At 60.8% G+C, this 12,267-nt stretch overlaps 1 protein-coding gene across 1 annotated transcript in view; it reads left to right on the forward strand.

Moving 5' to 3' along the window:
- The first annotated feature begins 812 nt into the window (after positions 1-812).
- The window catches only part of PPP2R3B (protein phosphatase 2 regulatory subunit B''beta), a 56,801-nt gene continuing 45,346 nt past the window's right edge, over positions 813-12,267 (forward strand). Inside the window, exon 1 of the mRNA XM_047847399.1 lies at positions 813-1,150. Coding sequence (XP_047703355.1) covers positions 815-1,150 — 336 coding nt within the window. The 5' untranslated portion in view covers positions 813-814. The remainder of the gene's footprint in view (positions 1,151-12,267) is intronic.

The raw sequence follows: 12,267 nt of genomic DNA on the forward strand, positions 1-12,267 counted from the left end.
CCGAAAAAAGCCTAAAAGCAGAACGTGGTCACGTCCGGCGGCCGCCGCTCTTGCGTCCCCATCCTCGCAAAGCCCCTACATCCCCGCACAGCTCCCCGGCGAGGCCCCAGCCGGTCCCGTGCACGCCGGCCTGCGGCGCCCGGGGCCGCCGTGATGACGCCACGCGTCGGGGTGACGCACGACGTAGGCGACCTTCTTTGGGAGCGCGGCCGGCGCGCCCGTTTTGAAGCTGCCCGGAGCTGCGCGGGCCTCTCCGCGGTCCTGCCGGTCCGCCTCCGCTGGGCCTCGGGGTCCGCGCAGCCCCCGAGGCGCCGGCGGCGCCCTCAGGCCGGAACCCCGCCGGCGGCGCCCTCAGGCCGGAACCCCGGCACTGCCCTCACCAGCGTCCCCGGACCCCGGGCTCCGGGCCTGCGAACCCCGCCTCCCCGGGAACCCGGCCTCAGTTGCGAACCCCGCCTCGCCGGGAACCGGGCTCGGGGCCTGCGAACCCCGCCTCCCCGGGAACCCGGGCTCAGTTGCGAACCCCGCCTCCCCTTGAACCCGGGCTCCGGGCCTGCGAACCCCGCCTCCCCGGACCCCGGGCTCCGCTGCGAGCCCTGCCTCCCTGGGCTTCAGGCCTGCGAACCCCGCCTCCCTGGGCTTCCGGCCTGCTACCCCCACCTGCCCGGACCCGGACCCTAGGCCCGCAACCCCCCACCGGCGGCCTTCATCTGCCCCGCCGAGGTGCATTCAGGCCAGACCCCGGTTCCTGGCGTCAGGCAGGGGTGCACACGGTGGAGGGGGCTCCTGGGGAAGGAGCGTACGAGCCTCGGAGATGCCGCCCGGCAAAGTTCTGCAGCCCGTCCTGAAAATGAAGGTGGACGAGCTGTTCCTGTGCTGGCTCAGCGAGTCCAGCACGCAGGCAATGCTGCAGGACTGCTTGCAAAGGATCAAGACGCCCGGGAGGACCGAGATGGGCGCCGGGGACGCGGGGCAGCCCGGGCCCCTGTTGGCAGCGGCAGCCCCCGCCTGCAAGCCCGGTGTGTTCGATAGCCTGGGGGCGCCCAGCCCGGCCCCCGCGTCCGCCGCGCTCCCGCTGGGAGCCGCCACTAGCCCCAGAAGTGGGCCACACGTTCGAGGGCCTCCTCGTAGATCCGCAGGGACCAGAGTAGTAAGTGACTCTTGCTTCTGCTAACAGCTACGAAGGTAACTTGGGTCGCATGTCCACGTGTGGCTCGGTGGTGGTGGAGGAGGCCGGTGGGAGAATGGCGGCCGTGAAAACTTTCATATTTAGGCTGGTTTTTTTTCCCCCTGAAGGAAGCCCCACAGCTGAAAAATTTTATCATTGCCTGAGTCCCAGGTTGGTCGGAATTTTGAAGTTTGTGTCCAATTTCTTCGACTTTTGGTTTTAGGCATCCGCTTCTCGGCAGTTTATCCCCCACTTCAGTAAGAATCTTAGAGGTTTCATCCCTCACTTGTCTACTTCTGCCCTTAAATCGTCTGCAACTGTTAGAGTCCGTCCTGTCCACCACGCCAAGCTATCAGAGTACCGCTAAGTCACTGGTTTCCCAAGCACGAACGGACATGGCGAGCTGTACGGCCCTGCAGAGACCCGCCTGGCCCTAAATTACTGCTGGCTTTCTGAGCTGTTCTAAGGGATCTAGGACGCTTCCCAGAAAGTCCGTCTCCAAGGACACGGGAAGCAGTCCCCAAGGCAGAGCTAGAGACCACGCGGCTTATCTCTACACCTGTAGGCCCCCCCCCCACCATCCCTTGAGCTCTGGCCCAGTTCCCTGCCCCCCTGAACTGCACGGCCTCAGGGCTCTAGAGCATTTTGCCCGAATCGCTCGTTTTCTGAAGCAGTGGGATGTGTGACAAGGGCCAGAGCTCAGAAAGCTTACTCTAGTGGGGACAGTCTTATCCGTCCCCAACATGGCATTCGTAGTCACCAGGATTGCTGAGGTCCCCAACATGGCATTCGTAGTCCCCGGGATTGCTGAGGTCCTCAACGTGGCATTTGTAGTCCCCAGGATTGCTGAGGTCCCCAACATGGCATTCGTAGTCCCCGGGATTGCTTAGGTCCCCGACGTGGCATTTGTAGTCCCTGGGTTTGCTGAGGTCCCCAATGTGGCATTCAGAGTCCCCGGGATTGCTGAGGTCCCCAACGTGGTATTCGTAGTCCCCGGGGTTGCCGAGTTCCCTGACGTGGCATTCATAGTCCCCGGGATTGCTGAGGTCCCCGACGTGGCATTCGTAGTCCCCAGAATTGCTTAGGTCCCCGACATGGCATTTGTAGTCCCTGGGTTTGCTGAGGTCCCCAATGTGGCATTCAGAGTCCCCGGGATTGCTGAGGTCCCCGACGTGGCATTCATAGTCACCAAGATACCTGAGGTCCCCAGTATGGCATTCGTAGTCCCCGGGATTGCTTAGGTCCCCGACGTGGCATTTGTAGTCCCTGGGTTTGCTGAGGTCCCCAATGTGGCATTCAGAGTCCCCGGGATTGCTGAGGTCCCCAACGTGGTATTCGTAGTCCCCGGGGTTGCCGAGTTCCCCGATGTGGCATTCATAGTCCCCGGGATTGCTTAGGTCCCCGACGTGGCATTCGTAGTCACCTGGATACCTAAGGTCCCCGACGTGGCATTCGTAGTCACCGGGATACCTAAGGTCCCCAACATGGCATTCGTATTCCCCGGGATCGCTGAGGTCCTCAGAGTGGCATTCGCAGCATCCGGGAATGTGAGTTCGTACTACGTGAACTGCCCGCTTTGTGTTTCGGTACGTTGGGGTCATAAAGCCCAACACCACTCAGAAGTGAATTCTTGTATTTTGTGACTGTGTGACCTTGTGTGAACGCTCTTGGGGCTGGAGGTATTGGCAGGCCAGCCCTGCCCGAGGAGGGCCACTTGGGTGAACAGGACGTATTTCTGTAGGGCAACCAACGAGGCACAGACAAGTGGGGATTAAGTTCCTCGGGTGCTCGAAGCAGGGAGAGCTTGGTTGTCTCCACTGGGAGAAATTGCAGGCACCAAGGGGACTCGGGGAAATCACTAGATTTAGTGGGAAGGGGCGAAGGGCGGGCGTTGCAGGGAGGAAGTTCAGATGGGCGACCCGATGAGCGTCCTGCCCTGCGGCCTGAGCGGGCTGACAGCGGAGGGCCTGCGGATGAGCCGGGACCCGGTGGCTGTGCGCCTGAGGGGTTGGCCCAGACGCAGCGCTCTGGGCTGGGACACGCGCTTGCTTCCACCGCTGGCTGCGCGGGCGTCTGAAACGTGTGCGTGCCGTGGGGGCGGGGTGTGCCCAAGACCCTCGGGTCGGGATGCTGGGAGCCGCTGGCAGATGTGTGGACCTGCAGGGAGTCTGGGCGCAGGAGGGGTCACGGAGGGTCTGGCAGGTCGGCACGCCGGAGTCACAGAGGTCGGCGGGAACCGCTCGCGGAGGCCCGGTGGAAATAGTTTCCTCCTCTGGTTCGCAGTTTCTGTGACGGGCGCAGGGAGTGGTTTTGAGGGAGAGCGGACGGAATGCTTTTTTCCCCAAGAATTTTCAGAAAGTAGTGACGATCTTGTGTGGGATTTGAAGTTGGCTTTAAATGCGTCTTCGCGTATTTGGAATTTTGTGGACCGTATCCATTGAATTTCGAGAACGAGTTACCCGAGAGGACCCATCTTTTTACTGGGTCCCGATGGTAAGGCCCCTTCCCATAGTCCCCATCAGCGCATCGCGTCAGGCCGCGGTTACAGAGACCTGATGTCCAGCCGCGGGCGGGCGGGCAGGGCACGGCACGGAGGGCTGGTGCTCGGGGCTCTGAGGCACAGATTCTCACCGCGGAGAAACCCTTCCCACGGGCACAGACACACGATGGCTGACCGCGAGCCCTTTGCAGCCCAGCGGCTTGGGTTCCGCAGCTGGGAGGGAGGGGCGGGAGGAGCGCGGACCGTGGAAACGACACGCGGCAGCCCCGATGCGCACGGAGTGCTGGGTGGCCATGTGCGTGACCCGCCCAGGGACGCTCGCTAGGCACAGATGGCGCTGTGTGTTCGGCCGACGTGTTACGTGAGAGGGGCACTGGGCACGTCTTCCCGGCTCTACGTGGGCAAAGCGGGGTCCTGAGCAGGAAGGGCTCCGTGCGTCTGTCACCCGCGATCCCAACCAGCATGTCTCTGCCGCTCGGAACACTAACTGCGTCTGAGGAAGCTCTTTTGAAGGGAAGCCAGAGCGTAACGTGAACGGGCTGTTTGTTTGCCTCCTCTCCCAGCGACAAAGCCCAGGAGACGCAGGTCGAGGTGCCGCCCGTCCTGTGGGGCTGGTGGGCGCGGCTGCCACGTGCAAAGGACACGGCACAGTGAGGACAGCAGCTGAGGGCCCAGCTTGCCCAGTGCCTGGCTGAGAGCTCCTCCGGCCCCTCCGGGGGGGGGGGGGGGGGGCGTGCATCCCAGTAACCTCCTGCCGCCCTATTTTGTTTAAAGTATTTTTTTTATCTCGGAAAGAGGAGAGCGTCAGTGGGCAGAGGGGCCGAGGGAGAGAGAGCTGAGCTCTGAGGCCGACACAGGCCTGGATCCCATGACCCTGAGACCGTGACCTGAGCCGGAAGCAAGAGTCGGTTGCTCCACCCGCTGCTGAGCCCCCCGGGAGCCCCCCAGTAACCCTGTGCCACTTTAATTCGCGTTTCGTAGAGGAAACGATGTGTCATCTCAGGATGACACCTGAATCGCATGGATGACGGCCTAGTTCTCCGTCCCGTCCCGGAGCGTTTTCAGCGCACACGGCGGAGAAAGGAGTCACTCCTCACCCCCGGAGGACTTCAGTCGGAGCCGTGCCAACGCGCTCGCTGATGGCACGCCTCTGCCTGCCGCAGACGCCGCTGAGTAAAATGTTGGCTGTAAAACCTACAGCCACATGTCACATGTTTGATGCTTTAAAAACGTTCTTAAAACATCAAGAGCGCTTCCTGCGAAACATAGTTTGTGCCACACTCTTCCTTCCTTCCCCCAAAAAAAGTCTTTTCCCCCCAGAAATGGTAATTAACTTCAGAAAAACGTTCATGCATAAAATGACCTCAGTAGAGTCCTAATTTGTTTCTTAAAAAGCTAATAGGGAGCGGATAAGAGTCCTGTGAGGTTTGGGGCGCCCGGGTGGCTCAGCGGGTTAAACATCAGACTCTTGGTTTCGGCTCAGCTCATGATCCCGCGGTTCACGAGTTGGAGCCCCACATGGGGCTTGACGCGCACAGGACGGAGCCTGCTTGGGATTCTCTCTCCTCCTCTCTCTGCTCCTCTGCCACTCGCTGTCTGTGTCTCTCTCAAAATAAATAAACTTTTTAAAAACAGAGCCCTGTGAGGCTCAGGTGGCAGAGAGGCGGGCAGGTCTTGGACTGTGCACGCGGAGCCCAGGACACTTCCGTCCGCGGCCCCACGGGCAGGTCCAGCCTGGGACCTGGTTGTACCTGGGAGCGGGTCCTCCCGGGGAGCAGGCCCGGCAGGTGTCACTCCCCTCCACGGTGCCGCCCGAGGACCACGGGACTCAGAGAAGTGTGGACGCGCCGGGTGTCCCGTCCCCACAGGGACCTTCACTTGTCTGCAGCCCCGAGGGACGTGCTCGCCCCTCAAGGAGAAGGTGATGCAGACTGAACGGCGGTCGAAAGCAGTGGCCCCCAGCGCTGGTGACCTTCACGGTCACGTCGGCATTGTGTTGCTGATGCCGTCCCCCCGGTGAAGCCCCTCCTGATCCGAGACCTGGGGGAGCGGTTCAGCAGCGTCTGGGCTCGTGGCCGGGCCCTCAGTCTTTGTGAACGAGGGGTCCTGTGTGTCCAGCCGGCTCTCGTGGTGCCTGCTGCACCCCACCCATCGCTCCCTCCCTCCCCACGCTGCCCCTTTGCTTTCCCCGCACCCCTGCACTGCAGGGCTCGCCCTGGCTGACCCACGCTCCCTGGTCACCCTGCGGGCCTCTCCTGGGCTGTCACTGAGGCCCTCCTTCCCACAGGCTGGTGGCTCCTGGAGCTGCCCTAACGGAGACCAGTGAGCAGCTCAGAACCACAGGAGTGAACCCCCCAGCTCTGGAGACCAGAAGGCTGAGACCCAGGCGGGGCAGGACCACACCCCCTCCGGAGGCTCCTTCCTGCCTCTTCCAGCTTCTGGGGCTCCAGGCGCCCCTGGGCTCGTGGCCGCGTCCCTCCCGTCTCTGCCTCCGGCGTCACGGGGCTTCTCCTCTGCGTGTGTGTCCCTCTTCTGTCTCTTACAAGGACACCTGCCGTGGGATTCAGGGCCCCCCTCATCCAGGATGAGCCCACCTCAGATCCTTCACTTCATCTCCTCTGCAAAGACCCTATTGCCAAGTAAGGCGCCCTTCTGAGGTTCTGGGTGTGGGGTCCCTGCCCCCTCCCACTCCCGTCTCTCACCCCACCCGAGGACATCTGACCGGATGTGCTTGGCAGGTTTATTTTCTTAGCCTGTCTTCCCCAGCTGACTACAAGCTCCAGCAGGCACTGGTTTCATCCTTGTGCTCCCTGCTCCTTCCCCGGGGCCTGGACACAGAGCACGGTGCCCACAGATGGCTGTGGCGTGCAGGCGCGTGAAGAGGGTCAGGCCAGATTGCCCGGCTGGAGCCCGTGGCACCCGTGCGAATATAGGAGCAGAGACGGCGGAGAGAGAAAGGGAGATTAGTTCACAAGTGAGCCTTGTTGCAGTGGCTTCCGGGGCACCACGGTCAAGGTACAGAACCCTCTCTCCTCCAGGTTCCCACGAGTCAGGGCCACGAGCACCCACCCACGCGTGGCTACGTTGGAGAACCTCGCGTCCTGCGCCTGCTTTGGTGGAGCACGGGCCGTGGGACGTGCGGGTCCTTGGCGTGTGTGGGCGCTCGCCTGTCTTCGTTGCGCAGCTGGCCTCCCGTGCGTGCGGCCGCCACGGGCTGTTCGTCATGCCGTATCGACGGGTCCCGCGGTCGCGTCCGCTCTTTGCTGTGCGTGACGCTGCCGGGAATGTTCGCGTCTGGGTCTTTGTGGACACGCGTGTTCACTTCTCGTGGACGCGGCCTGCGGACTCGTGTGGGAAGCGCGTGTCACCTCCACGACAGAGCCAAAAGCGCTTCTGCAAGCCGTCCGGTCCCTGCGCGTGCGGGTTCTCGCCGCGGGTCCGGTGCGCGTGCACGTCCTCGTGTCCGCCAGCGTGGGTGCAGGTTCTCGCCCTTCTGCGTCCCCGCCGGCACCGCGAGTCCTGGGACGTTTTGTTTCAGCCGCTGGGACCAGTGTGTTGTGCCTCGCGGTTTCGTTTGCGCTCTTACCTCTGCTTTCTGGTGAAGAAGGTGAGCGAGTTTTCAGCGGCTCTTTCGCCGACATGAAGCCTCTTTTCCAGTCTTTTCCCTGCTTTCGAAATCGGGGTACCTTTTAATGATTGAGCTGTAAGAGCTCTTGCTATATAACCTGGATGCGAGTCCTTTGTAAGATCCATGTTTTCCAGGAAATAAGGTGCAGGGGCTCCGTGACGAGGGGGGTGCAGGGTGTCCATGAGAAGGGGGGGTGCAGGGGTCCATGAGGAGGGGGGGTACAGGGGTTCCATGAGAAGGGGGGTGCAGGGGTCCATGAGGAGGGGGGGTACAGGGGTTCCATGAGGAGGTGTGCAGGGGCTCCATGAGGAGGGGGCTCCGTGAGGAGAGGGGTGCAGGGTGTCCATGGGGGGGGGGGGTGCAGGGGCTCCGTGAGGAGGGGGTGCAGGGGTCCATGAGGAGGGGGGGTGCAGGCGTTCCGTGAGGAGGGGGGGTGCAAGGGCTCCGTGAGGAGGGGGTGCAGGGGTCCATGAGGAGGGGGGGTGCAGACGTTCCATGAGGAGGGGGTGCAGGGGTCCATGAGGAGGGGGGGTGCAGGGGTTCCACGAGGAGGGGTGCAGGGTGTCCATGCGGAGGGGAGTGCAGGTGCAGGGGCTCCGCGAGGAGGGGGTCCAGGCGTCCGTGGCGGTGGGGGCTGCTGTCCTGAGGCTCCCGGAAGGTACCTGCTTGGCTGTCTCGCTTCCCAGGCTGACGCCTCGGCCGGGGATGCGTGTCTGACCGCGTACCTGGGCTCTCCCCCGCCACCAGGGACGCTGCCTGCATGTGCATCAGGACAGCTTAGTGTCCCCTGCGGCTCGCAGCCGACCTCGAGTGCCTGTCACCTTTTGAGGGCCCGCCCCCTCCCTGCACCTGCAGAGACGTCCGCCGCAGAGGGAGCGGGGCCACCGTGCCAGACGGGGGCGGGTCTTGAATGGGCGGTGCTCCGCCAAGTAGGACCCTCAAAACTCCCTTCCGCTGCGGAGACCCCCCCCCCCCCCCAGCCCGCTCCCCAGCGTAGCCAGTGATTCGGCAACACCCGTGTCCTCCCGCAGCTGTGTTCTGAACGACTGCCCTGGGACACAGATCACGGGCGGTCGAGCTCCCCGGTGTCCCCTGCCCGGTTGCCGTGTCCTTGCTGCGTTGTGGGGGGGTACCACGGCCTGTCCCCGGGTGGCCCCCCCTGTGCTCAGTGTCACGATGAGCTCTGCCGAGGACATCTGCAAACGAGTTTTGTGCGGACCCGTGTTTTCCTTCGTTTCTCTCAGGTTCGTACCGAACGTGGAAATACTGGGTTTCGTGGGAGATGCACACGTCACGTTTGAAAAAACTGCCAGTCTGTGTTCCAAAGTGGTTGCGGCGTTTTACATCCCGCAAGGGAGGACCCAGGGCTCTGGTTCCTGCATTTCCTCCGCAGCCCTGGGTATCGCCAGGGATTCTTTTTTTTTTTTTTTTTTTTTTTTTTAATTTTTTTTTTTTCAACGTTTATTTATTTTTGGGACAGAGAGAGACAGAGCATGAACGGGGGAGGGGCAGAGAGAGAGAGGGAGACACAGAATCGGAAACAGGCTCCAGGCTCTGAGCCATCAGCCCAGAGCCTGACGCGGGGCTCGAACTCACGGGCCGCGAGATCTTGACCTGGCTGAAGTCGGACGCTTAACCGACTGCGCCACCCAGGCGCCCCTCTTTTTTTTTTTTTTTTTTTAATTTTTTTTTTTTCAACGTTTATTTATTTTTGGGACAGAGAGAGACAGAGCATGAACGGGGGAGGGGCAGAGAGAGAGGGAGACACAGAATCGGAAACAGGCTCCAGGCTCTGAGCCATCAGCCCAGAGCCCGACGCGGGGCTCGAACTCACGGACCGCGAGATCGTGACCTGGCTGAAGTCGGACGCCCAACCGACTGCGCCACCCAGGCGCCCCTCGCCAGGGATTCTTAACACGCTTTCTGGAACGTGGGCGTGTTGGGTCTCACTGCTTCCTTGTCCTGTCCTGTTTCCAGTAGGCTCCGCGCCCGGCTGGGAGCCCAGTGTGGGGCTTGGAGTCACAATCCTGAGACCAAGACCTGAGCCGGAATCCGGAGCCAGACACTTACCTGACTGACCCCCCCCCCCCCCCCCCCCCGCAGCAGCCCCACCATGGTTTTCATACATGCTTCCTAAAACCTGACGGTGTTGAGCATCTCTCCATAGGCAGTTTGTTGGTTTCTTTCTTTCTGTCTTGGGTTGTATGTCTTTGCTGACGTGTTGGTTCAGATCTTTTTCCTGTTTTCTCCTCATTAGGCTCTGAGTTGTATTATTGTTAGTGTTCTCTGTGTGTGTGTATACCGCTCCCGTAAGAGGCTGAGGATTTGCGAAGTCTGCAGCCCTGTGACTTTCTCTTTTTACTCTTGTCTTTGAAGCAGAAGAGTTTGTAATGTTCGCGAACTACAATTTATCGATTATTTTCTTTTTGTCCCGAAAAGGGCATACCGTAATCTAAGCACTCTTTGCGAGACTCGGCTCAAAAAGATTTTGTCCTGTTTCTGTTAGAAGTTTCATAGATTTTTCTTTTATTTTTTAAAGTTTGTTTATTTTGAGAGACAGTGCATGTAAGCAGGGGAGGGGCGGAGAGAGAGCACCCCAAGCAGGCTCCGCGCTGTCAGCCCAGCCCCCGCCTCGGGCCCCGTCTCACCTGAGCCGAGATCAAGAGTCGGACACTTAACCCATCCAGCCGCTCAGGCCCCAAATTTTGCCTTTAACTTAGATTTATGGTCCGTTTCGAGTTAGTTTTTATGTGTTGCTCTACATAAGTTTCTGGGGTTTTTTTTTTTTTTTGGTTTTTTGGTTTTTTTTTTTTTTGAGTGCCTGGTTGTTGCAGCAACATTTTTGAAAAGACAATTGTTTTTCCTTGAATTGTCCTGGACTTTGCCCACAGGCAGTTGGCACAGATGTCTGCATGTTTCTGGAGCGTCTTGTGATGCGTGGATGCAAACGTGTTTATTCACACGTGGCGCGCCCGGGTGCCGGCCGCTGGCCAGCGAGCGGGAGGTCCGGCCTCCAGCTTTGGCCCAGGTTGTGGTGGAAACCCCTTGTCAGTGCTCGCGTGAAGAGGCTAATGAGATGTTCATGGGGCCTGGCTGCTGTTTGGTCACCTGGTGAGAGTTGGGGCCTGTCTGCTGTTTGGGTCACTTGGTGGGAGTGGGGGACTATCTGCTGTTTGGTCACCTGGGGAGAGTTGGGGACTGTTTGCTGTTTGGGGTCACTTGGTGAGAGTGGGGGACTATCTGCTGTTTGGTCACCTGGGGAGAGTTGGGGCTTGTCTGCTGTTTGAGTCACTTGGTGAGAGTAGGGGACTGGCGGTGTTTGGGTCACCTGGGGAGAGTTGGGGGCTGTGTGCTGTTGGGTCACTTGGTGAGAGTTGGGGACCATCTGCTGTTTAGGTCCCTTGGGGAGATTTGGGGGACTGTGTGCTGTTGGGGTCACCCGGTGAGAGTTGGGGACTGGCTGCTCATTGGGTCACTTGGTGACAGTTGGGGGCTGTGTGCTGTTGGGGTCACCCGGTGAGAGTTGGGGCCTGTCTGCTGTTGGGGTTACCTGGTGAGAGTTGGGGCCTGTCTGCTTTTGGGTCACTTGGTGAGAGTTGGGGGCTGTCTGCTGTTGGGGTCACCTGGGGAGAGTTGGGGGCTGTCTGCTGTTTGGGGTCACCCGGTGAGAGTAGGGGACTGGCAGTGTTTGGGTCACCTGGGGAGAGTTGGGGGCTGTGTGCTGTTGGGGTCACTTGGTGAGAGTTGGGGACCGTCTGCTGCTTGGGTCCCTTGGGGAGAGTTGGGGGACTGTGTGCTGTTGGGGTCACCCGGTGAGAGTTGGGGACTGGCTGCTCATTGGGTCACTTGGTGACAGTTGGGGGCTGGGTGCTGTTGGGGTCACCTGGTGAGAGTTGGGGCCTGTCTGCTTTTGGGTCACTTGGTGAGAGTCGGGGGCTCTCTGCTTTTGGGTCACCTGGTGAGAGTTGAGGGCTGTCTGCTGTTTGGGGTCACCCGGTGAGAGTAGGGGACTGGCGGTGTTTGGGTCACTTGGTGAGAGTGGGGGACTGTGTGCTGTTGGGGTCACCTGGTGAGAGTTGGGGGCTGTCTGCTGTTGGGGTCACCCGGGGAGAGTCGGGGCCTGTCTGCTTTTGGGTCACTTAGTGAGAGTTGGGGGCTGTCTGCTGTTGGGGTCACCTGGGGAGAGTTGGGGGCTGTCTGCTGTTGGGGTCACCTGGGGAGAGTTGGGGGCTGTCTGCTGTTGGGGTCACCTGGGGAGAGTTGGGGGCTCTCTGCTTTTGGGTCACCTGGTGAGAGTTGAGGGCTGTCTGCTGTTTGGGGTCACCCGGTGAGAGTAGGGGACTGGCGGTGTTTGGGTCACCTGGGGAGAGTTGGGGGCTGTGTGCTGTTGGGGTCACTTGGTGAGAGTTGGGGACCGTCTGCTGCTTGGGTCCCTTGGGGAGAGTTGGGGGACTGTGTGCTGTTGGGGTCACCCGGTGAGAGTTGGGGACTGGCTGCTCATTGGGTCACTTGGTGACAGTTGGGGGCTGGGTGCTGTTGGGGTCACCTGGTGAGAGTTGGGGCCTGTCTGCTTTTGGGTCACTTGGTGAGAGTCGGGGGCTCTCTGCTTTTGGGTCACCTGGTGAGAGTTGAGGGCTGTCTGCTGTTTGGGGTCACCCGGTGAGAGTAGGGTACTGGCGGTGTTTGGGTCACTTGGTGAGAGTGGGGGACTGTGTGCTGTTGGGGTCACCTGGGGAGAGTTGGGGGCTGTGTGCTGTTGGGGTCACCCAGTGAGAGTTAGGGCCTGTCTGCTCTTTGGGTCACTTGGTGAGAGTTGGGAACCATCTGCTCTTTGGGTCACTTGGTGAGAGTCGGGGGCTGTGTGCTGCTGGGGTCACCCAGTGAGAGTTGGGGACCGTCTGCTGTTGGGGTCACCCGGTGAGAGTCGGGGCCTGTCTGCTGTTGGGGTCACCCGTGAGAGTCGGGGACCCT

The sequence above is a fragment of the Prionailurus viverrinus genome, unplaced genomic scaffold (genome assembly GCF_022837055.1).
Source record: "Prionailurus viverrinus isolate Anna unplaced genomic scaffold, UM_Priviv_1.0 scaffold_48, whole genome shotgun sequence".
Classification (NCBI taxonomy): domain Eukaryota; kingdom Metazoa; phylum Chordata; class Mammalia; order Carnivora; family Felidae; genus Prionailurus; species Prionailurus viverrinus.